This window comes from Crocodylus siamensis, chromosome 2 (genome assembly GCF_052110815.1).
Source record: "Crocodylus siamensis isolate JL-2025a chromosome 2, ASM5211081v1, whole genome shotgun sequence".
NCBI classification, from domain to species: Eukaryota; Metazoa; Chordata; order Crocodylia; family Crocodylidae; genus Crocodylus; species Crocodylus siamensis.
This window is the reverse complement of record NC_143396.1, coordinates 286,082,957-286,109,419: the sequence shown is the minus strand read 5'-3', so window position 1 is coordinate 286,109,419 and position 26,463 is coordinate 286,082,957. Positions and strand designations below refer to the sequence as shown.

Genomic DNA, 26,463 nt, shown 5'->3' with positions numbered 1-26,463 from the left:
AACTGCAGCTACAGCTTCTTCTCTCTACTATAAAGGGTGTTCTCATAAAAATCAACTCAGGCCATCAACACCATCGTTAACCCTTAGAAAGAGCCTCAGGCATCGCTCGTCTATGGCTTCATTTTAAGATGCATAACTAGATGCACTCCAAGAGCTCAGGTCCATGCCCCAAGCCTGATGCATTCAGCATGCTCCCCATCCCCCTTCAAAGCTCTTACCAGGGGAGGGGTAGAGGCTCCCGGACTTGGAATTCAATATTCATCTGCAGTGGCAGGACTTCCTTACGCACTGATTTTCAACCAAGGGACAAAACACCCAGGAACCAGCTTTATTAAGGTGACTGCCTGTGTTGGGGTGGGAAGGTAGGAGGAAAGCTATTGGAAAGAAGAGCCTTTGTATCTGCCACGTTTATAAGCAGCCTCTGGAGAGGCTCTCATACTTCCCTGGGGATGCTCACACATTTCACCCTGCAGATCCCCTTCCTATGGGACCTAAAGATCTGGTCTTGCTGTACACCTGAATCATCACTTCTCAGCAGTCACACAGGACTGTGATAAAGACAGCTCTGCCCTTTAAAAGTCTCCCATTGATATAACTGTGTAAACTGCAGCTTCCCTTTTCTGTTGATTTCACGAGTTCTAGGGGTGCACCAATAGAGATTCTTGGGGCCCACACTGACAGCCAATTCTTAAGGAGGTATATCAGCCAATACTGATCTGATTTCCAAAATGCAGCCCAGCAGCTTGAAGAGCAGTATCCGGCTGGTAAGTCTGTTGTGGTGGAAGGGCAGGGAGGAGGTAAGGGAGCAGATCAAGACCCTGTGGTGAGGGAGGGAGTGGGGCTGGGGTTGGGGCAGGGCAGGTACAGGACAAAGCCACAGCTCATCCACGGTGGCGTGGGTGGGGGGCAGTTCCTGCTGCTGTGCACACTCCTGGAGGGCATGGTGGGGATCTGTGCAGGGTGGAGCAGGCTGCCGCTGCAGGCTGGGGTTGGGGAGGTGCTGGGCTCTTCCTGGTGGGGGTTGGGCTGGGTTGTGCTCAGGGTGAGCGGTGGCGGTGCTGCAAAGGGGGACAATGGGGGGGCTGCAGCCACCCCAAAATTCACCACAGCCCCTCCAACCCCACCTTCCAGTGCCGCCACCCACCCCGGCTCAAGCACAGCTCAGCTCAGCCCAGCCCACACTGGGAAGAGCCTGGTGCCGCCCCGGACTCAGCCCACAGCTGCAGCCCGCCATCCCACCCTGTGCAGATCGAGGGGCATACGCCCTCCCCATGCCTGCCCACGGTGTGCACAGCGGCAGTAGCCACCTCGCCCCCCACATAAGCCGTGGCTCCACCCCATGCCCCACCCCACCTCAGCTGGGCAGCGCCTGCCCCACTCTTCCTCACCGCAAGGGCCTTGATCTTCCCCCACCCCATGCCCCTTCCCTCCCCATCAACAGACTTCCCAGTTGGACACAGCTCTTCATGCTGCCACACTCTTCGCCGCCTACATGCTGCGGTGCGGCTGCACATATGCACACGGCATTTACAGGCCACATCAGGCCAATTTCCAATACAGTCAATTTTCTTTATATCAGTACCAATCCAATATTGGACCAATATATCGATGCACTTCTAATGAGTTCAACAAAAAAGTACCACCAGCCCCCTTGAAGAAACTATACCCAATTCCATCACCCCTCTGTGGCTTATTTTGCCTCCTTAGCACTGTTTCCCACCCTCCCATGCACTGAGACCCAGCATTGTGAATGACAAAAACCACCTTTCCCTGCCCTGATAGGGAACAAATGAGAAAGGATTTCTTAAGCTATTCAAACAATGAAAAATGTTATCATGCCGAGGCAAGGACAAAAGCTTAATAAACCTCAAGCAAGTTTCCCTGCTGTATAGATCCTGTGTCTGAATGGACAGCTATAAAGCCAGCAAGACTTATGCTATAATAATCGACTTTCCCTGGATGCCAAAGCTCAGAAATATTGTGCGTCATGTCACTAATCAATGCAAGTCCTGGATATTGAATTCCATGAAGAGAAAGCAAATCGGCTTAGCTAAAATCAAATAATAGCAATTTCCCACCAGTGTACAGTAACCTATCAGTCTTCATGCAAAGCAGGACTGGGCTGGCCTTAGACAAATAAGATTTTAAAAATAAGTGTTAATTTTCTGGCTGCATCTACACTGCAGCATTTAATGAAAAAAAAACAAACATACGGCCAGTTTGTAGCAAGCAACCTAGGCTGTAGATCTACAAAGCAGCTCTGATAGAAAGGCCCATAGGGTGCGTCCAGACGAGTCCACACACGTCTCTTGCAGCGTCTCAAACCCCTTTGAGACGCTGCAAGAGGCACCTGTGGGAACAAAAAACATTCCCCACACTGCAAATTTGCAGCAGGGGAGCAAAATTAGACTCCAGGGGGAAAAAACAGGTCAGGGCACAGTCCCAGTTCAATGGCCATCAGCCTCTTCTTGAAAGCCTCTGATGAAGATTCCCCAGGTTCCCTGGACAACTTGTTCCACCAGCCTAGTGGTTTGGAAGTCTTTCGAAACTCCTCTCAATCTGCTTTGCCACAACTTAAATCCATTGCTTCATGCCCTCCCCTCTGCAGGGAAGGAGAACAGCGGTCCTCCCTCTCTGCCTTATGACGGCTTTTCAAATGTTTGAAAGGTGCTGACATGTGCCCCACCTTAATCTGCTTTTCTATGAAGCAAACATGCCTACTGCCCTCAACCTTTCCTCACCTGGTTGACATGCCAACCCTATTATCCACCACGCCACTCATCAACAGGTTCTCTCTGGTTTCGCCACGTCTTTCTGAAATGCAACTTAGCATTTACTGTTCATATTCCAGCAGCATGTGGAGGCTCATGGGGAGATTGCAGCCCTATTTAGCCAAGAACTGTATAGCTACAGAGGCAGACTAGGTTCTTTGGGTAAATCCAAGAGCTTGTATTAGAACCAACTACAATAGCTGGAAAAATTCTTCTGTGCAAGCTTTCAGGTACAAACACCTTTCTTGCAAAGCTGCACAGAAGAATTTTTCCAACTATTTTAGGTGGTCTAATAGAAAAAAGATATTGGATGTACCCAAAGAACCTCTCTTGCCTATGTTCTTAGACCAACATGGCTACAACCAGCACCCCTAAACATGGAAGATACAGCTGCAGAGGAAGAGATGGCCACCAGCCTGCTGTCTCAACAGCTGAGACATATCAAAGATAGGGAAGGAAACAAACCCAGGGAGGGAAAAGGATTTAACCAAGGTCACAGACCAAGGCAACAGCAGAGCTGAGAATAGAGTTGAGTGTCCTGAACCTCATGACTTACACAGCAGACCATGCTGCCTTGTAGTGTTTTACTGGTTGCATGAAGCGTCCCTGAAATTTCTCCCTTTATAGGAGAGTAAACTTATATTAAACCATGCATCTCGAGTGAAGGCAGCAAGTTCGGACCCCTCCCCCCCCACTATTGAAGGGGAAGCATCTCCTCTGGGACACAGACTCAGTGCTGTCCCATTCCAAAGTATCCCTGGGGTTTCATCTTGCTGCCAACCTAGGATACATTTCTGGTCACATTCAGCACTGCACATTAAAATCATCAGCTGCCAAATTCCAGTTTGGTTGGCTGCAATGATGCTTGCAAAAGAGGCTTCCACAACTGTCAGGAAACCTAACACCTACTGTTTAACACAAGGACAGTATTCATTTCCCAGCAGGGTCCAGGAGAGGTTGTTGTGTTGTGGTTCGGTGGGCTATCCATCAAGCATTTATTGAGAGCTGAAAGCGTGGCAGCTTAGTATTTTAATATTCACTGAAATCAGAGTTTGCACAGTCTTAGGGCACAAGAATAGACAGCAGCTGCCCATTTGAGAGTGTGAGATTTACCTTCCTTGGGTAGATTTGTTCAATGATTCAGATGTCACTTGGGTATCCAAGGGCTACCTGGGGAAGGAGGTGGCTCTTCTATACCTGGAAGTTATTTCATTAGCAAAGCATGATGGTAACAGCTTAATAGCTGCAACTTATCCATGAAAAAAAACTAGAAGTCACCAGCGTATAGATCATTAATTTTCTATGGTCTAATTTGAGATGCTTTAAAAAGAGCCTAATCTTTCAGAGCCCTCTCAGCCTCTGTAGGCCAGGCCCCTTTGAGTATCTCAAGGTAAAACATAGGCCCCACCAGAAAACCACTGCAATACATTCAAACTCACTAGTCACCTTTGAAAACCACTGCCTCTATTAAACCCCTGTGATACACCACTGGATATTACCTGGGCTAATACAAACCCGCAAGCTTATTTACAAGGCATATTTTGGTCAAGCCATTTCATTCAAATGGAAACACAGATATAGGAGAATGCAAGGCAGAGGGAAGCAGGAGAAAGGAGAATTCCTCCTTCCTTGACCAGTGGATCACTGTGGTTGCCCCTGCGCACATAGGAGGTAGGGCTCCTCAGCTGAGAGAGATGACAAGGCCCTTTCCTTGGACAAAACCAGGTCGCTTTCTGGCAGCCACCTCCTTTTCTCTCCAGCAGATCTCGTCAGTTAGTGGTGAGCACTTGCTTCCAACAGGTTCAAGCGCCAGTCTTTAAAGAGTTGCTAGGATGTCATCCCTTCTTTTTAACATGAAGTTTGGGCCCATTCTCAGGGTTGGTAAGGAGGGATAGGAGTGACATTTACTGGTAAGCTGAGGATGCTCCAATACAGAGCTTCCAGACAGTCAAAGCTGGTGGCAATGGCTAAGGTGGCAATTTCATCCCGGCAACTGTTAGCAGATCCACAAGCAGAGATGTAGGAAAAGGAGCAAGTCATGGAGAAGTTACCAAGTCCGTGCATGCTTGCGACAGCCCAAGAGCAACTTTACTGAGTGCATTCCCCGTCTGGGGAGCTGTGCCCCATGGGAGTTATAGTGTGGGCATTAGCCCTCTAAACTTTTTCCTAGAGGCCAAGCTCCCTGTTAAACCACGACTTGCAGGATCCTCTGAGCTCTCCTTCTGACTGAAGGCCAAGCTGCATTATGACAGTCATGGACTTCCTTCAAACTCGAAGACATTCATTAGAAACCCATACCCTTAGAAAGCCCTAAATAGCCAGTCAACCCAAGGGGCTGATTTTTCCCCGTGGCATACTGATGTGGCTGCGGTCAGCAGGGCACCAAGCTGTACCCCACTGGAAATCCAGGGCTCTGAGTTCCAGTCTCTGCTACAGACATTCAGTGGGACCTTGGGCAAGTTGCTTCAGCTTCTGTTGTCTCTTCTCTTTCCCAGCCCTCCCAGGGTCACTTGCCAATATCCCCCTGCCTCCAGTGGTGTTGCAAGGCTAAATTCATACCATTTAGTACGATGCCTGGACACTGCAGTTTGTGATGGTCACTAGCACACATTTACCTACACACACACACACACTCACAGCCATGTTAGCTGCAGCGAGCTCATGTGTGCACAGACGTGTGGAGAGTTCAAAGCCTTCACTTTGCAGCAATGCCTGGAGTAGTGACACTGGGCTAAGTCCTGAGCAGTTTCCAACCGAAGACTTTCTGCCTTTCCAGGGCATTATTATACAACAGCCCTACGGACACATTCTTGCTCCAGGACATTTGTTTTCAATGTCACCCACAATGTCCTGCCAAGATGCTCTTCAGTCTCAATGCCATTAAAATACATTTGCTCAAAAGGCAAAATAAGAACCTAACTTATTGACTCACTGAACAATAAGTGTTAACATCAAACACAGCGTGTCTATGGTTGCCTTCACAATCTGCTTACCAGAGATCAAGAAAAAAAAAAGGAGCTTCATGAGTCACTAAAGCTGCTTCCTTTTGTTGGCAAAAGCTAAGTCATATTAGCATTTCAAGGGCGTGCAGGAACCAACTGAACTAACAGGTATGGCTTGCTGAAAAGCAAAATTGTTTTGATTAAATATTAAAGAAAAACCAACTCACTACTCAGGCTATGCAGCATGTCTTGGTATCTGATCCCATTGTTATTCCTGCCATTTACTTCTGAACCTTGCAAAGACAAACTCCTCCTAAACCAGCAATAATCCCCGTAATGAGCACATCCATCCTCACGTGCAGCCTTGGGAAAGAAATGCAGTTTGTCGGCACAAAACTGTAATTCTGTCTCATGCTGTGCAGCTGTGTCGGTTCACGATAAAGTGGCTGGGCTCTAATCAGGAAGAACAATCACTTCGCTAAAATAAAGGGTATAATATGTATTTATGAACCCAATTGAGAGGAAGAAAACATATGGTCCCTGCTCAGGAAGGAGAATGTATACTTCCTTGCTCATTCAGAGAATGTTATTAACTCTCATAAGCAGAAATTAATTGCAAGCAGACTGCTACCCAAGGGAACACAAGATACTATTGTGTAGAGGTGGCAAAAGGTAAGTGTGAAAACTCCTCTGGGCAGGAACCGAAATCCTGCACAAAGAGGAGCTCAGGAGCAGAATCCAGATACACATGGTTGACAAAAGCCAAAGAGAGGTCATTAGTGATGTTAGTCTGGCAGAGGCAAGGTAGATTTGCACCTTAGAGACCAACTCTGACACCTGTGCCAGCACATTCAAGCAGGGCCTGGTGTTCTGCTATAAGAGCAGCCGCTTTCATTTCTGCTTCAGGCAAAAGGCAGATTCGCCATGCTGACTTGTGCTACATTTTGGCCAGGGGTGGGCAAAATACAGCCCAGGGGCCAGATCCAGCTCACCAACTGATTGCATCTGCAGGGCTCTTTGTGGGGCCAAGCCCCACCTGCTCCTGCCCAGGGCCACCTGCACCGCTTTCTGTTGGGACTGCCTTCCACCCATTCAGCTGCCTGCAAGTTACTGGTCATGTTGAGAAATCAAGTGAGTGAAAGGCGGTGCGGAGCTGGAGCCCAGTAAGGGTTGGATGGGGAGTGGGAAGACAGGCAGACCACACGTGCACTTGCATTGCTCCGCCCAGGCCAGCTCCGCTTGCATGCACCCCCAGGACTTAGCACGCAGGCAGCCCCCCATGCAAATCCATGCATGCTCCCCACCCAATATACAAGTAAGACCATCTTGAGCTGTTAAGCAAATAGCCTCTATCTACAGTACTCAAAAACCAAGACAAAAATGATTTTTTTTTTACTCAAAAAATAAAGACCAAAAATATTTTTGAAATAAAATTAAACTACGTTACAGCAGGTATTTGATTTTTAGTATACGATTGGTTATATATATATATATATATATAATGTTAAAATAGTATCTTCTGAAAAATTGTGTATGCATGGTCCTCGACAGCTCATCAAAACCCGTTAAGTGGCCAGCCAGTCAAAATAATTGCCCACTCCTGATTTCGACAACCAGGGCTATTATAAAGGGATGGTGATCATTGTTCTGTACGTCTACCGCGGGGACAAGAAAAGAGATAATGGGCTTAAATTGCAACAGGAAAGATTTAGGTTGGAATTTAAGATGGACATTTGTCACTAGGAGGGCGGTTAAACACTGGAACAGATTACCTGGAGAGGCTGTGAAATCACCGTCACTGGAAGTTTTCCAGTGCAGGTTAGAGACGGGGATGATCCCACCTCATGCAGGGGGTTGTTTTGAGGTCCTTTCCAACCCTAGGTTTCTAAGCCTCTGTTCAAAAGCAACTAACAGCTCCTTCCATCCTAGTCCCCTCCTGAAACAAGTGCGTCTACAAACGAAGTCTTTGTCCTTCTCACTGGTGACAAGTATTTGGCCACCAGTCACAATTCAGTGCTGCTGGCCAGTAAATTCCTGCATTTGGGTATGCACATGAAGTCCGATGCAACAAGGACATCCACAAATACATAAATAAATAAATCAAGGGTACTTCCAGGGTTGGGTTTCTTTAGTTCACACTTACTCTTTTACTAAAAGATATGGTCGCTTTATCTTCTGAACTTCCTCTCTGAGAAGAAAAGCAAAACAGCGCAGGATGCCCAGTCCTGAGGGAGGTGGAAATCAAGTGAAGGTCCCTCACTCTGGCTCCAGATTCACAAGGCAGAGCCCCCCCCACCCCCTTCTGGACTTCTCCCAAAAAGGCTACCCTCATTTGACCCAGTTGTAAATGGGAGTTGCTTATTTGGGCCTTGTGAATCAAAGGCAGCTGGGTGTGATGTTGGCCACATCCTACTACAGCAGTCGGGGTGGTTAAGCACAGAAACTCTGTACAGTGCAGATTTCAAGACAATAGTCCCAAATTCACCCCTTTCAAGAGGGCTAGAAGCTTTTTAAGGCAACCAAAATTCACGATGTTGAACATATTGAAGATCACTGCTGTAGATCTCTTAGGATCTAGTCTGTAACACATTCCTATGGATGCCTGCCACCAAGACGGAAGCTCTTAGGCTTTCACAGTAACTCTGGTTTAAAAATGAGCCTGACAACAGGCATGGGCGTGAGGAGCCTTATTGTGAGCCGCGGTCATGCAGGCTGCGGGATGCAAGGCAGGCAGGCGCAAGCCACGCTCAGAGGGATGCATTCAAGACAAAATAAAGGACACTCATCTTCAAGACATAGTGCCATTCAATGGGTGATCTTTCTTCCAACTTGGTACCCTCAAAATATGGGTGCTCCACCATGACCACCGGGGGCACACAATTAAGGTACTGGGACACATAGAGAAAGGTGATCAGGCCTAAAGCCAGGGTGCTGATTCTGAAAGGTACCCAGGCTTCGTCCCTGTGCCCCAAGAGCAGACGTATTATTTTGGGGTCGGAGTTGGACGCCCTGTAACTAAATCCAGTTCCTAAGCCTTGTCCTGTAGTTGCAATCAGGCAGGGTGCCCTCCATCACCGCCCACCCAATACAGCTCTGCAGGGATGCTTATCCACTTGCAGACCAGCTGTCACCCTCCACCCCCTTTAAGCTGCCGCATTTCACATCTACAAGGCATACCTGCCCTCCCCCATCAGGCCTGGGTATGTCCTCTGGGGATCCTTCCTGGTAGGACGGGCTACGCAGACATTATCAGCATTCCCCATTGTCCTTGGCTCATTTCACTTGCTATCTGGACTCGTTCTATTTTAATGGGGCCCCTGTACTGCTGAATGGCAATGAGCAATTACCCTTCACTTGACCCCAGCTCCCATCTGCCATGCTAAGCCTAGAGGGAAAACAAGGAAAGGTTAAATGAGATCCTTTCCCTGGGAGGCTCTAAAGGCTCCAGGGCCTGAAGCAGAGCCCTAAAGTTCATCCTGCTGTAATGCAATGGCATCCAGAAAGAAACATGGCAGGAGCCATCTTATCTAGCCCTGAGGGGTAGCACGGCATGCAACCACCACACAGCCCCGCAGGGGTTACGGAGACCTGGCCTCGCCTCCTCGCAATTACCTCTTAATATTCCTATGCAGACACACCATTTGGTCCCCAGCAGCAGCTCAAGAGGAAGAGACAAGAAAGGTGCCAGGGTGGATTAGCATCTCTTATGCACAGGCCCAGCTTGGGATAGCCTGAAGGAAAAGCAATGGATTCCTCCTCCCATCCCTCCCACCTCAGTGCCACTGCTCTTCACAGGATAGGAAGGGAATTAGATCAAGAGCAATAACAGCAGGCTGATGATAAATGGGGTGGAAAGGGAAAGGAGGGAGGGGGCTGGTAATCCTTACTGCAGCCTGTGCTCCAATGGCCAGGGGCTGTTTGTACAGATGTTACAGCTTCCACTCTGCACCTGTGGCCTGGCCGCAGATGTGGGAAGCGTCTGCATGCCTCAGAGCACCTTCCTGTGTTGGGCTGGTGTGCGGACAAGACAGGACGCATGTCGGCATCCCAGGCCAGGGTCAGGAGTGGCTGAGAAAGAGGGAAGCGCTGTTTGTTTAGGCTCAAAGAGGAAGTGGTGGAGCACAGGGGTCCCCAAAGGGAGGAAAGCCAAACAGCAAAATAAGCAGAGCTGCTCATTTAGCAGTAACTGGCCAGATTATAAATATTTCCCTTTTCTCATCTCCCCCAGGGCTCCCTCACTTCCTTCTTCCAATCCCGGTGTAACGAAGAGCTCGCGGTGCAGTGCGATAAAAACCTTGTTAATCAATGCCAACAACCAGGTGAACTCACCACTGAGCACCAAGGGCTGCACCTTAGCAAGTAAAAGGAGAAGTGTGTGTGGAAGAGGATAACGTGCTGCTGCTTCATGTCTTGGGGGAGTTCGGTAGGTGCTGACGCTGTGGGTAATGTTCTGCTGAAAAAAGCTTTGCGTCACTTGTACTGATGGTGAAGGCTCATACGGTAGAGCCTGTCAAGAGGTAGCTTGCAAGTCTTTGCTCAGGATCAGGAGGAGGCTGAAAGTGCTGTGTGTTCACTAACGGGGAGGGGAAGTGAGGCTGGATTGCAATGCACTACCTGTTTGCAAGACGCATGCAAAAAAAGTTGTAGGTCACCAGTGCACTACCCGTCCTCAAGACATATGCAACATCAACACAGCTCCTTGGGTGAAGGCAGAGCATGGACTCATCAACTTGACCTCGGCAGGCCTGTGGGCAGCCTATGGGCCTTCCAGCCATGCTTGGAAGAAATGGAGGTGCGAAGTTGTGCCCCAGCTTTTCGCTGGGAAGCGAGTTCTTCAGCCATAGAGGGAAGCCACTTGGGCAATGGGAAGCCATTGGAGGAGGTGTGCATCACTGCGGAGAGGAACAGGGAGAAGGGGTGCCACACCTGTGGCAGGCAGCACGGGGCTGCCCACGTCTCTCCCGACAAATGCATGCACCCCCTAAGACAGTGATATTGGGAGGCACAACATGCTTTATAGAGTCATCAGGTTGGTCCTATACACAACAGGATGAAAAAACAGTCAGCTGGAATAAATTATTTTAATTCTCCTTCAAAAAGCTACAGCTGGTCCAGCTTTACCAACCTCTATACCATCTTGCTCAAAAAAAAAAAAAAATGCTGGACAGGCCACTGGACCTGTCGTCAGAAATACACTGCAATACCTCTATGTACAAGTATTTCCTGCCTGTGGCTGAGGTAGCAAGTGCTGACAGAGCCAGCACTGACTGCTCATTCTTTCTCCCAAGCCCACAATAGTATCTGTTGGGTGGTTGCTGATTAGCGTGAGGAAAGAATGGCCAACATGAATCACGCTGGTGTTAATAGCACTGAACAGATGGAGGGACAGAGGAAACTTGAAGTCTAGAAAGCCGCATTGCCAGCAACGCTCTTCATTGTGTGGTCTCAATAGATGGGGCATACGTATTCATTTGAGGATGTAGAGGGTTTATTGTGAGTCTTCTGTATAAACACCCCCAGCTGGCCAACTCCTACATTCCTTCAGGTTCTCACAACTTGGGCCTTTTCACTACCAGTTTCTCAAGGCAATGACTTCACTATTCCTGCCTCCGAAGGATGGAGTTAGGGTATTTGTATGTGAACCTTGCACTTCAGTAGTTGAGAGTGAAGTTGCCATGCAAGTCCCAGCTTCCTAGGTAAAACATCTCATTTTTAAATATTTAGACCATATCCCAATCTAATACTGACAATCTCAAGTCATTTTGTAGTAGGAGCTGCTATTTCAGCAGTTACCAAATTACCGTACACTATTTTCCTCCTCAATTTGGAATATTTACAACAAATTACTCAGGCACCTGTCCCCCTCAGGTACCTCCCACAAGGGTTGTTGCAAAAACTGTAGGGCACCAATACTCCTCCCCCCCCCCCCCCCCCCCCCCCCAAAAAAAAAATAAAATAAAAACAACCAGTCTCTACAACATGCATCTCCTTCTCTCCTTGTCTTCCCATTTTGTGGTTCCAATGTTTTGGCAAAATTTATAGAAAAACATGCTAGGAACCAAAGGCGTTCCTACGCAGGAGCCCAGATGTGCGCTCCTTCCTGACCTCCGTCCGTGGGAAATAGACCGATCCTACGATCTGTCCATTCACAGCACCGCCGAGGTCGTGGGCAAATGCTACGGCTAAGCCTGATGAACAAACCTACCGCATTTCATCAGCGCCTGGTGCCGTGGGGAAAGTAGCGCTGAGACAAAGTGCCTCATTAATGTCAGTCTTCTCAAGGAAAAGGTCAGAGATGCAGAGGCCCTGGTGCATGCGCTTTGGTAGGGAGGTGGGTAGCAGGTCTGTCCTCACTGTATGACAAGTGACTAAAACCAAGGTGGCATTTGGGTAGGGGTGCAATTTGAATGTTAAGCTGCATGCACCCATCCAGCTTGCTCGTTTGATTGCTCATTCACATCCCTCCCCTGCTTTCCTCCTCCACTTCTCTTCTTTCCTACCGCAGGAAGATGACACTTTCCCCACCTCTCCCTGCCACTCACTGTACAGTGCAGGCTTCTGCATTGCCTCTTCCCAGCAGCAGCTTGCTTCTTTTGCTCCCTTTGGGCGTTCCTAACTCATCATCCCCAGGGCACCTCAGCAGTGACCTTAACATTGAGTAACACAATACATCTGTGGCCACATCCAGAACTTCGAGTCCCATTCAGCACCCCTCATTTAGGAGTTTGTGTCACACTTCCAGATCCGTTCTCGTTCAGGGATCTGTCTCAATGTCATCCTGAAGACTCCCACCCAACTGCTCTTCCGGTCTGAAGCTGATGGTAGCTAAACGTACATAGCTATGCTGCAGTCAGAGGTGGAACTGCCACTTGAGACACCCCCGAAGGAGCTAAAACAACTTGGGCACAGGTAACCGTGCAGCGGCAGCATGGAGTTAAATGGAGGTTGCAATACTGGAACACAAAATAACAATTTAGCATAGCCGGGCTGGGCTGAACGCTGCGCTGTTATCATGACGCACGCTGGCCAGTGTCGAGTTAGCTCAGGTAGCCTGCAGTCCAGATGTGGCCCAGGGCAGGAGCCGAGTTTGACACTTTGAATGACACAAAGGTAACTATTCTGAATGAACTACAATTATGCCTTTGACTGGAGTGTAACCTTACCCTGAGACAAGCATCTCATCCTCGCCTGAAAACCAGGCCTCCACCCTAGCAGGCATTAAGGCTACAACCGAGTCCCCTTTATGTTGGGGGATTACCACGCCAGTCACCAAATGGACACTTCATGGCCAACTCCCTTCAGGCCGCCAGACCCAACACGGCTGAATAGCGCTTCGCTGCTGTTCTGATTGACAACTCCCATTCGCCGAACCCATAATGCTGGGGGGCTGTTCGGGGGTTAACTCTGCAACTTAACCTCTCCAAAACGAACAGAAGAAAGGGCTGATGAAGGGAAGGGAATCAAGGCTGCTTTGAGCTAACTGTTGCGTCTGCCTCTGTCTCCGTCTCCTGACAAGATCAGCATGTGCGGCCCGAGGTGCTTGTGACTGATTTCAAGCTGCTCTGCAGTAATTGAAGAATAGGGTTTGTTGGCCTGGTTACTGGGATGTTTACTGTATGAAAACACTGGGTAACTTCCACAGAGGACTACCTGGGGAAAACAGCAACAGGCAGGAAGGAAAAGAATGGCTCAAGATAGCCAACTCTGAGCAAACACTTGGGAGTCATTAAGGGACTCTGCCAGGGCTATTAGCTGTGATGATTTCACTTCCCATCTTGAGCCAGCCTGCAGAACGCATCTGGAACAGGAAAGGCCCAAGTCTAGGAATACAGAAGAACAAGAGAAATAGAGCAGGATTTCAACAGGGACCCTTGCCAACTCAGAGGAAGGACATGATTGAGGAGAACTAGACAGGCACAAGCAAGGAGGACTGGAGAAAACAGACCCATCAAGGTTACTTTTCAGGAATGAGAGAGGTAGTTTGCCATGATAGTCTCAAGTCAGGCAGAAGGCAGGGCAGGGAGGCACTTTTCAGACTAACTCATCAGGGAAGGTAAGACAGACATGCAGATCTACCCTTCATTTCTTTTCCCCACCCCCCCCTTCTCAAAAAAGGTTCCTGCCTACCGCTAAAACAAAGAACGTGGCTGCAAGAAGGCTGCTTGTCCTTGCTGCAACCAGTCAAACTCTTGAAAGGAAGAATCATGAACACCCACGCTTAGCTTGACTGGCTGAATGAGAAGAGTCAGGAACCGGGGCACTGACACTGAGGGCCCCGTCTAGGAGTGGAAGACCTACGAAAAACCACCTGAAGATGAGAGGCATTAGGTTTTTACCTGATAGGATGTACCCAGAGCAATCACAAGGAGGAAGAGATGAGTTCAGCCTTGTAACCATGAGGATGACATCATTGCACACATAGGCACTTTTTAATAGCTGGTGTTTATATGGATCCTGGCTTTGGTACTGGACTGCTGAGGAGCAACCCAGCCACAGCAGCCTTGGAAGGCTGACCTGGAGTTTAAAGGCTCGGAAGCTAGTTTATAAAAAAAAAAAAAAGAGCCAGAAGTAGCCCCAAGTGCTATGCCTGTCATCACCTTCTCCTTTGGTAAGATGTTCCCCTGTCCCTTTCAGCTTCAGAAAGGCCCAAACACCGCCACAGCATTCCCAGCAAAACATTATTTATCACGCCAAGAAATCCACAGGGCAAACTAAAATACAGACTTATTCCCAAGCCTTTCCCTAGGGCTCATCTCAGATGTTACTTAGAAAGAAAGACTTCAAAAACAGTCAGACAGCAGTGAGTGCAATTTTTGAACAGATCAGACCAAATTCTCCAGTGGTCTAGCAACTAGCCCGGCTCCGTGGAAATTTGCCGCATTTATACCAGCAGTGCCTTTGGCTTGCAGTGGCTCTTCAAATACCCCGAATCATCCCAGCCATTCAATATTGTAACGATTCCACCTAAAAGGCAATGAGCAATGCTCTCTAGCATATTGCTAAACACTTGTGAAGTGAAATGATCCTGCCGGCATCACTGGCTAAGTGCTGAGACAGAATAGGATTTCTCTCTGAGCAGGTAACTTCAGTATCGAGACTGGCACATAACAATACACAGTCTATTTTTTAGCACCCAACCAGCTCCTTGCTTTTCCCAGAGTTAAAAATTATGCTAACAATAAGCAAATACAGCATGACCAGATGCCTTTCATGGTCAGATGGTTCGTTGTTTAAAAAAGCTTCAGTTTTAAATCCGAAAAGATTGCTAACAGATGCAGGTTTTGGCTGGAAACCGGGGGGAAAAAGCCTCACTTAAACAAAAGAGTGTGTTGTGATTGGAAGTAAAGAGGGAATTACCTTTAAAGATAAGAACCACAAACATTTCCTATTGAAAAATACCCCCAGCCATGCACACAGCTCATTTTCAGTGCCTGGCAGTGAGAAGAGCTGAAATGTCATCTATGGACTGCTACATCTGGCACAATAGTTCAACCTGCCGTTGCAACAACAATCGCAGGTATACTCTGGACACAAACAGGCCATGAAATATTTTTTCATTCAACCCAGATGAGGAAACAGGGCAAAACTCCAAGTGGGAGACTTGGTGCAAGGGAGAGAGAAAGACTGGGTCACTTTCTACGACGAATCTTGGTATTACACCGAAAGCGGTTTTAAAGTAATTGAGATACAGACATCCTATCTTTCCAAGCTTTGTGAATGAGTCACATGCTGAAGATATGCACGCACCCGTTTGCTGGGATATGAACATCTCCAGAGATAAGGGTGGAAAACACTTAGACAGGAAAGAAACCATCTCATCTGGCTGGGAGAGAAAAAAAATTTGGGCTCACCACTCACTTCTCTGTTCACCTCCTTCCTCTTTAATGGTCTCCCAGCATATAATACTGAATTGCTCTCAGTTTATACCTCCAGGGAATCTCCATTTTACATTGAGCACTGACGAGACTGTAGATTTAAATGTAAGCTTTCACTGCGCATGGAGTTAGCCTAATAATACAACAATACTGCACCTAATATTCACTGTATTGAAGCATCCTATGCATTTAAAACCCTTCGTAGTACTCTTCTGAATCCCCTTGTCCAAACAGGTTATTTCACATTCCTCCCCAGCTTCCACCTGATTGTACAGATGTTTCAATAACCAGGGAGCTGAATGTAAAATGTGAGGACTAGTGTCTTTCCTTCAGCTGATATTTGGCCAGCAGCCCATTCCATGTTATTATTGATGACCAGCTTCTAAAATGTATTCTGCATTTCTTTTCACCCCACTACATTTGTGAGTTCATAAAGTCTGGCTTCCACCGCGGAAAGTTACACCAGCAGAAATGAGCCAAGATCCTCTGCAAGTACAAGGTACAACATAATTAGCATCAGTATTGTATGTTAACTTACTTTTGAGTGGGGACCCTCCGTCTTAAAGGACATCTCCAAGGATACCCTTTTCCTCTGGAGGAAGCTCGTTCCCTCTATCCTAACAACCACCTAAAACCTGGGACCCCTGTCCTTCCTGTCCACACTTTCTAACAACATCCTCCCTAGCAGAACGAGCCCAGTGGTGAGAGAGTGTTTTAGAAGAGCTATAAAAACAGGTTGTCATACAATTATAGTTACTTTTCAATTTTTATTTGATCCTTCTGTCTATGCACCTCCATGTCCTCGTTTCCCTATTTTATTACAGCTATGCACTGGCCTGACCCCTTCAAAAGGACCTTTCAACTACACTCCTTCAACTCTTTTCCTGATGGAGTGCTGCAGGACTGCTCTGTTTAACGCCTCCTGCATTCCCCGGTTGGGTCACTGCCCACAGACTTACAATTCTCCATTACAGGGTTTTTTCTTTTTAATTGATCCACGCAGCTCCACTTTCTGTAATAAATCTGAACCCCCCTAAGGCAAGGTGCTTTGTTTCTCATCACTTGCCCTCCTGCAATCAGTATAAAGATCTGGCAGACCGGCTTGTTACAAAGGAGGTAGAAAGCCCTGCTAATCTAGGCTGGCAGCTTTAGCTCTATGGGGCAAGACCAACAGCCACCATGAGTTGGTCAGGCAGCAAGGCTCGGAGGGTCTTCACAGGACCTGGCAAAGCTCGGCTCCCACCTCCAAGGGTCGTACTTCTGTTTTCAAGTGAGGGCACTGTGCCGCCCTGTCTGGCAATGTTCAGATGAGCAGGTCCATGACACCCGAAGGTGGAAATCTGCAGGATCTGCTGGAGAGTTGCTCCCAAAATAAGGCTGCCAATGCCAGCCTATACCTCCTGCAAACACGGGGTAGGAAAGGCCTGCCCGGGTCATCACACCCAACCCTCTGGTACTGCAGGAAATCATGGCAGATAATCTTTTTCATAAACTGATCAAGCTCCACTTTGAAAGCAGTTAGTTTCTCTTCCCTTTGGGGGAGGGCCCACGTGGATGTAAAAATAGCCATGAACAACTGGCACCACAGCAACTGGCGCTGCCCCAGGCATTGTGTGGATGTATCAGGCATACACCTCTGAAGCCTATTTCCCATCCTGCCATTGAAACCTGCTCTAAGGGCTCCAAAATACTCCAGTTTCTTTAGTCAGCTATCAGAGCATCTTTTTTCAAAATAACTGCTATATTTATTAGTGCTTCATTGTTATAAAAGCACATAACTTTGAAGGAAGAATGGGGTGTCCATGAGACAGTGGTGTGACCTTGAATCCTCTGCAGAAGCTGCCCAAGGCAGTATAAAGGGCCCTTAGGGGCCCCTCACTAGTCCCTGGGGCTCAGCAGGAAACAGATGCCCGCTAAAACTTAGAAAAGATGTCGGCAACCTTTTTAGGCTGCTGGCTTGGGTCAGAGGTGGGCAGGTAGGTGGACACAGCCACCATCACCACATCTCCCCATGGCAGCCTTGCAGGGGAGCAACTGGTGCTGGAGGCCCCTGCTGCCAAAACCTCGCAGGCCAGATGTTGTCAACCTCTGGCTTAGAAGCAAGGAGGAGGGTGGAACAGGGCTATGGAGTAAAGCAGCAGCCCTGTTACTTAGGGATGATAACTGGCAAAATCTTTACGGCTAAGACAACAGGGTTATATATATATATATAAAGAGAGAGAGAGAGAGATATATAGATATATCTATCTATATCTATATCTATATAATGCTCAGTGTACACACACACACACACACACACACCTATCACACACACTGAGCATAAACCCATGAGAACAGCTCACCCAAGATGGTGACAAAACCTCTCCTTCAGGTGCATGACCATAAGCTGCCTGTGCTATGGCACCAGTGCTAATTGCTTTGGATCCTGAAAAAAGCAGATTCATAATTATGTGTGGGGTCAGGAAGGGATTTTCCTTGAGGGCAGACTGCCAAGGCCCAGTAGAGATTTGCTGCCCTCCTGCATGATGTGGGTGTGATCCTTTTTTCTAGGATTGTCCCAGCATGTTCAAAAGAACAGGTTCCCTGCCATAGCAGTGCCCTACTCATTGGTGGTGACTTAGTCTCTCCTGCCCCTTCTTGTGGCACACAATGGAGTTTTTGTGGTTTGGGGATTTTTGCTTTTATTGTAAAAAGTAGGTAGGCCAGGACTATGATACAAGAGAAAGAGAGTTTAGGGCTAGAAGGGGCCTCCTAGGCCATGGGATTAACAGTCCCATGCTTTCCCAGGCAGTCATTTATCCAAACAATTCACCAGATAGTTTACTTGGACCCCTTTCTCAACCTATAGCCACAGGGCATTGTACACAGGGGTGGCACGTGTGGTTCAGTGTAGGCATTCAAAAGAGCAGAGAAGACAGGATGGCTGCCAACAGCCTGCCTGGAGCAGGTGCTCTTAGGGACCATTGTGGATGACTGGTTGCCTGTGAATGCAGGAGACTGGATTTAGTGCCCTGGAAGGTCCCTTAAACTCCTCTATAACCCTGAAGAGAGGAGGAGTTACTGATGCCCTCGTATTTTTGCAAAGGCTGATTTGTGTCTCTCTGTCTCCTCCCTGCTCTCTTAGTCGGTGGTTGACTGCTAACAGGTTTTTGTAGTTCTTTGTAGGAAAAAAGGTAGACTTCTAAATCAGAGCAATGGAGCATTTGGTCATGTGCATCATTTTCCATTTCTTAGAATCTCTGCTTTTTAAAAACCATCTGCACTAACAATTTCTGTCATGTTAAAAAGAAAGGAAGGCACAGAACAGCAGCCTCCATTTCCCTGCTCCTCTGTCTTACGGCTGCTATGTCCTTCGAAGCCAGACTGCCTGCATGCCCGCTGGTGGCTAACCCTGATGGGCACAATGGAAGCAGCTAAAACCAACGGGATCAACAGGGAGAATAGGGTAACTAAACATAACGCAGGATTTGCTTTTAGGACAGAGGAGTAAGCTGACTGCTTCACAGGATTACATTTTTAAGCAGCAATAAAATTCTGTAATCAGCTTCTTTAAAAGTCCTGGTAAAGCAGGAAGTGGAGTGCGGGTTTCCAAAGAGTTGACGGGGTGTGCGCCTGTGTGGCAGAACAAGGAGAGAAGAAGAGATGCTAGAGCCAACAAAGCCATATCCCAACAGATTAGATAACGTGTGGGCTCCACACACCACATAATTATAAGGCTGAGCTTGATTTAAAGCTCTGTCATCTCTGTGCTTATCCAGACCCACTAGCATATGACGGCACTGAACCGGGAAGCAGCGATGAAGCATTTGCTGCTTATTGTCTTGTTGATTAAGAACTACGCCTGCAATTTGCTCGCATCTTTTCTCCCCTCAGATTCAAGTCTGTGGCAGCCTGGGATTATTCTGTGACAACAGATATACATATTTCAGTGCTATTTACTGGCAGCAATACAGCGTATTCCTGCAAGAGCAAACTAAGCCTGATGTCAGCCTGAGATGGAGGGAAGCGTTGTTGCCGTTGAGATGTGCAGGAACAGTGCATATGCTGTGGCTTTAAACGGATGCAGTTTATGACCCCAGCAGTCTGGCATTTCATAACCTTGCTGCCTCAGTTGGCTAAGAGAAGTAATGGGCACAAGGGGGTGAAGTGATGGGACTGTTAATATTTCTGCTGCCACCAGATTCCTGGAATTACACAATTCCTTGCACTCACTCCCCACCCAGATGATACAGCCCTCTCCGGGGACGACAATGCAGTCAGGAGTGGATTAGGGTTCTACAAACCACCATTGGAACAAAGAGGTTAAAAGTGTTCACTTCAGTCTAAAAAGAAAAAAAACAAAACAAGTTTGCACAAAGATTATACTTTGAACCCACTAACATCAAGGGCTCGAAACTTGGATTTCCGTATCAGCGAGTTTGCCCTCAGCTTAGAGGACTGTCGCAGAATTCCTCCCAGACAGCTCAGAAACGCACACCCCACAGCAGCTGCACATACAGACATAGTAAGAGGATGCTCTTATCAGACCTCTGCTTGTCACTCTGGCAGTATGTCTGAACCTTGGTCTCGCCTGTTTAAACTGCAGGGGGATAAGGTTTGTGACCTCTGCACTGAATCCAAAGCTCCAAGGGCTGAGATTTGACCTGCCCTGCACATTACTGTATTGGCACTTCAAACCAAGTGCAAGAAGGATAGCTGGGGAATAAATTGCCTATCAGGCCAACTATTAGGTCAGCATTCAGCCTGCGTTCATAAATCACATACCACTAGAACAGGCCAACAGGGCTAAACGAGTAAGAGGAGGAGTGCTGGGAACAAGAGTACTGGCTTTTAAAATGCCCATAGTCGACATTAATAGTTGTTATAATGGCATCATTTCAATAACCACATAAAGGTGTCTTTTCCCTCCCTGAACTATGTTCGATGGCAGCTATGATCTGTCCAACAGAAAGACTGTGCAAATGATAGCAGTTTTGCAGCTGTGATAACGCACCACCAAGGCAGAAGCTGAGTAAGTCCACCCACCCTGTGAGACCATGTGACAAAGGGCTCAGTGCAGTGGGTTCATCAGCACCACTGAAGCTCCCAGTACACAGAGCCCTTAATGCCAGCTGACTGCAGCTGCTCCACAAAAACTGCTCCAGCCCCTGCCTTCAGCACCGTGTTGCCTCTTACATCAATATCACTTAGAGTAGGGACAGAAGTTGCACATAAACTAGTTTAAGTCATCAGAAACTGGTTTAAGCCTGTAACAGAAGAAGTTCAGTGCACATAAACCAGTTTCAAAATGGCTGAAACTGGTTTCAGATAAACTGGGTTGAATGTAGTATCAGACTTAACAGATTTGGGTCAAACTGGGTTATGAAACTTCTGTCCCAGACCCCTTCCTGGTTTAAAGTTAATTTAGAGCCCCCCCCAGCATGCTTCCCAGCCCTGGGCTGGGCTATGCCAGAGAAGGGTTGGGAGGAGGAGGAGGGGAAGAGAGAGATGGGGAGAGAAGCAGGGACTGCTCCTTCCCAGGCAAACCCTGTCTGGCGTCTGAGTCCAGGGACGGGGGTTTAAACCCACTTTCCTCAAGTACAGAGCCGCCCTGCCAAACTTACTGAAAGTTACTGCTGGCTGCAGCTGTGGACTACAAATCCCAGAGGCACCTGGAAGCAGGAAGAGGAAGTGATGAGCAAGCCTGCAGAGTCCTGCTGCGGTAATTCTGGACTGCAAGTCCCAGAGACCTCAGCTGCAGCAGGAAAAACTGAATACACAGCCCAGGCTGGTTGTGTGCCAGCGAGCCATGCTCCAGCACCGCCGAGCTTCTGATCTGAGCCACTGCAGGCATGTGGCTGCAGTTCCTGAATCAAAAGTGAATGTGTCCCGTTATTTAATCTCTGCAGTTTATGTTATCCTGCAAAGACTGAATCAATTCAGCCTTGGGCATTTTGACTGTCTGCTTAGCCTTAAAGCCAGCCTCTCTCCCCTCAATTTGACAAGCTATTCAGTTATCTCAGACACAAGATCATCACTGAAGGAAAAAACATCCTGAGAGAGCAGCACTTATAGGAAATGCTAATTACCTGCACTATTTGCCATTAAATCCATCTTGGTTCCATTCCATTTTCCAAAAGGAAACAAGGCAGTCCTCTCACAGGTGTGCTGCATGCTACTTGCATGTTCACTAGGACTTTGCATACACACACGTATTGGGGGTTACTGGCATTATGCATGTTAGTTTAACAGGCAAAGAAACGCAGCCAGTGCTCTCAGTATCACGTGTGGTTTTATGGTGCATAGATTTCAAATAACACTGATTAAAGCTAATTGTTTTATTAATGAACTGGTGACTTAAAGCAGTCTTGGTCTTTTATCAGTGTTACTGCATTTTAATTACGCAGAGCGTCCAAGCTTAGGTGCCATCTGTCACCCTTAAGATGGTGCAAACTTCAGTCTTCCTTAGTCTTCATAGTCTAGGTCAAATGGGGGCCATCCTATGGCACACACATGCCTCTATGTGGGACACAACAGACTGGGGAGGGTCAAGCACCCCAGCAGTGGACAGGGCAGAAAGCAGAGCTGGAGACCTGGCAGGGGTAGAAGATCAGAGTGGCACTTGGGAGTGTATGGGACCAGTTTGCGGCATGCCTACCAAAAAGTTGGCTTCCACTGGTCTAGGCCGTACAACCTCAGCCTTTACACCCTTCAGGTTGCCTCTATATTGGCTCCGCACTGCTCTTGATAGAGCTGACAAAAATTAAAATCTCCCCATCTACTCTTGCTGTGCATATTCCAAACCTGGAATTATGGCAGCAAGGACTTTTGGGAACGCCCACCCCTGCCATCTTGACATCTCAACATGGAGAGTGCCAGAGCCCCTGCAGTGTCCTCATCGCCTCCGTTTTAGACAAGGGGGATCTGTTTAACCCGATTTCCCTTAAACATGCTGTAGCGATTCACAGTAACAAAACATTTCTCTTGAAGTCTCCAGGACAGTTCAACAAACCCTTCAGAAAAAAATCTATTTTTTTTAAACAGAAAGTAAGGAATGTGTCACAAGAACCAATCCCTGCACACCCTGATAGATGCATCCATTGCATATATAGAGGGGAGTTTCTTACTTTTTTCTTACTGCAGTAGATCTGCCATTTCTTTTCTGCCGGAAGTGCAAACATGGCTTCTCGGTGTTTGTCTGTGAGGTCAAGTTCATCCTGTGGGGAAAAACAGAAACACACAATTTTAGCTTCCAAAAAACACAGATAAAAGGAGGCAAATTTGTACAGAACTAAAGCCCAGCACAACAACCACTGCCAAACACCACAATTGCCCCAAATTCATTACATTTGTCCAGGTCAATAATGACAATTATCCATGACCTCGCTCTGCTTTTGGAAACCAGCTCTAAAACCAGTTGATGGGACCATAATTGTTGGGGTTTTTTGCACAGTTATTTTCATAGAGCACCTTTATTGCATTCAGCAAACTGTGCTTTTTACCACAAAAACCCACCTAACCAAGAGCTGCAGGGAAATTTCCACTACAGTACATCTGGCTGAAAACAACTGTATGGAGTACAGAGTTATGGCTCCATATGAAGTAAGGTATCCAAGGTGCGTGTAAATGAAGAACGAATCACTAGGCCATTCTTGATCAATCACAACTCATACTGACGTTTTGAATAGATCCTCACCAAATCCCACCACTCATCTTTATTCTTAATATTTTAATTATATTTTAATTTGGGCTTAAAGGCTTCAACCAAGAATGTGGCTTGCCATTGTGGGCACTGTAGCAGACACAGTAAGAGAAAGTCTCTCTCACAGTGGCAAAGAGATGACGAGGACAAAACAGTGGCACTAAAGATGTACCATTATCCTTGTTTTACAAAGAGGCTGGAGGAACAGAGAAATTAAACAACTGGCTCACTGTCACGCAGGATGTCCAAGGCACGAACCCAAATCTCCTGAGTTTTAATCCAGTGCTCCATGTTTTGTGGCCAAATGAAGCATGTGAGAACCCACCTCAGTAGTCTGGTAGATTCACTGCAGACTAGAAGTAACGTCCCCTCAATCTCTCTCTCCACTTTGCTATCTTTGCTTTGCAAAAGGATGGTTGTTTTTTTTAAACTCAACTAGTCTACCTCTACAGCGTCTACATGAAAAGAGTTGGAAATATAAACTGTGCTTTTCATACAGGTTCAGAGAGACTCCACCACACTAAGGTCCTGGTTGTGCTGCATTGTTTTGAAAGGCGGTCACTAGTACCGTCACCTTTTGCACTTATAGGCAAATCCCGTCTATTCTCAACTTCCAAATCTCATCAAGAAACGCGCAAGCCAACCCAAGACGAGAACCATACTGCAATCTCCTAGATACAGATCAAGGCTTTTATTAGGAAATTAAATACATTAAGATTCAGGCAGAGTCAAGATGTGCGTTTCCAAAACAGACTCTGATCCAATAGACATGGATTTCCACTAAAATAGCTGATGCTGGCTAAAGTCTTTTAATCTACTTGGTGTGCTGGCGCAGCAGCGGGTGCTGCAAGAGTGAGCACACCATTATTAACCATCTACAGCCCAAATCACCTCAAGAACCGCTCGCATGGAGGCTGGCCAGAGGCTGCTGTATCTGGAATAATTAAGTGACTTTTTAAGAGAAAGGAGAGAGAGTGAGAGGCAGAGAGAGACTGACTGGTTGAACTTAAACACTTATTAGCAAAGTTTTTATTTGGTTTTGTAGCAGTCTTTAAGGGCTTCCATCAGGGTCCCACTAAGCTGAATGCTGGATAGATGTACAAAAAGCAAAATGGTCCGCTTGTTCAAAGAGCTGGTATAAGAACAGCTGGTATAAAAGCAGAAGCATGTTCCCTTTGGTACAGGCTGGGGTAGAAAAAAAATTGGCTGATATTGCAGGAAGCCTGGTACAGCAAACTCCCCAAGCTTAGAAAAGAAGTGAAAAGGATTTAAAACTATGGTGGGCTGCTGCTGCCAGTCTTCAGATTTGGGCGCCGCAAATCTATTTGCTTGGAGCAGAGCTCCAGCAGATGGAAGGCGAAAATCAAGTCAGAAGCGTGCTGCTTACAAGTTCATTTAAAAAATCTATTGCACGCATTGATTTCATTTCCCAAGGAAACAACTCAAGCACAGGGAAGACGCTATGGACCCTTTTCAATTACATGTGCACTGCTAAGCTTTATTTCTTACTGTATTGATCATTTGCTCAAATCAAATGCACAGACAGTCTTCCAGTGTGCAAAAGAAATTTACAGTAAGCCCCTGGATTTCTATAACAATTATTTCAGTAAAGAACGGTCCGTGTCACAGCAGTTGATGTTCCCTTGCATGAGAAAGGAATAAAAATATTCAAGCTCAGACAAGCAGTCAAAACTTCCATCGTTATTCAGCCTGGGTCATACAACTGTGCTAGGGTCTGATCAAACATTCACCAAAATCAAAGCTATCTTGATCAAAGCATCAGACTGGCATTGGGGGATCTGGGTTCAATACCCTTAGGGTACTGCTGAGTTATGACATGCTGAGGCCCTAAGCTATGTCCAGCTTAAAAGGCCCCATATAATAAAAATAATCCACAAAATCCACAAAATTGGATTTTTGTGAAATTTTAAGATGAATTATTTTTACTTCTGCAAACATTTATGAACTCAATACGAATGATAACTGTGGAGCCATATATATGTATATTTTTGTCATATTAGAACGAAAATGTCCAGGTTTTTTTCTTTTCTTATTTATTGGCCCCTTTTACTGTGAGGCCCTAAACTGTAGCTTAAGCCTAAATCTGGCACTGCCTTAGGGTCTGTCCCTTATGATCTGGGGAAAGTCACTTTGGGTCTTCCTCTCTCCTGCTCCCATCTGTAAAATGGAAATACTCCCACCGTGTGCGCATGTGCACGCATGCGTGTTGGCCATAGCAAACATTTATTAATAAGGTTAATTAAGCCTCGCTAATCAACAGGTCTGTATAAATGCAAGTGAGAACTCAAAACGGGAGGGAGTTTTCACTCGGTTCCCATGGATTATCTTCTGCGATTGCGACTGCTTAATATTTTCATGTATATTTAAAGCTGGACTCTTACCAACTAAAACTTACTGAATAGGGAAAAATAACTCTCCTTAAAAAAAAAAAAGTTATCAAAATTTATGGACACGCAAGGGAACAGAGCTCAATGGCGAAGGCTCACAGGGGTGAGGACCAAACCCAATTGCTATCCATTACACTATGCAGTGAGCGTTCTGCCGTTTGGGTTACACTTAGCAGTACTGAATCTCTCTCTCAACCCCATGCAGTCAAATAAAGTTTCCCTCTGTCCAATTTCTAACAGGTTCAGTCATCAGAGAACACAGCACGGTATTACTCAGAAGCACCTACAAAGTGATCTCACAGGATACAAGAAGGGGGCATGCTTGAGTAAATAACAGGTGGCAGCCAATGAATATGAAACACCCTATAATCAACGCAGTGACTAATGAATGTTATCAGGAAAATCAGCAACTCAAGAGCAAAGGCTTGATCCTTAACAGTAGTTTGGTGCTTGGAAGATGTCATGCTCCGATTTATACAGCAGGCTGTATCCAGACTGTATACACCTAGGAGGACTACAAGGGTTCCTGGAAAAGGACTCAGCAGCCTCAGTTATTCTGCCAGGGATTATCCTTCAGACCCACGACCTCTTTTGAATGCCAGCTGGGAAGACGCACTCTTTTCCCAGTTTTTTGGAGACAACAGCATATAACGAAGAGCCGTACATTCACCAGGGATTTTGTTGTAAAATGTAGAGCGCTGCAGGGCAGGCGCATACAAACATATTTTGCTCCTTTCCAAACGTTAGTAATGAACTGGAGGATTTGGCCAATTTATCAACTTTATC

At 46.9% G+C, this 26,463-nt stretch overlaps 1 protein-coding gene across 2 annotated transcripts in view; it reads right to left on the bottom strand.

The window, feature by feature from the left end:
• Positions 1–26,463, bottom strand: part of DAAM1 (dishevelled associated activator of morphogenesis 1) — a 178,419-nt gene that overhangs the window by 64,499 nt on the left and 87,457 nt on the right. For both annotated transcript variants that reach the window (XM_090034296.1, XM_090034297.1), the window contains exon 3: positions 22,695–22,784. In XM_090034296.1, the coding sequence (XP_089890422.1) occupies positions 22,695–22,784 (90 nt within the window). The remainder of the gene's footprint in view (positions 1–22,694; positions 22,785–26,463) is intronic.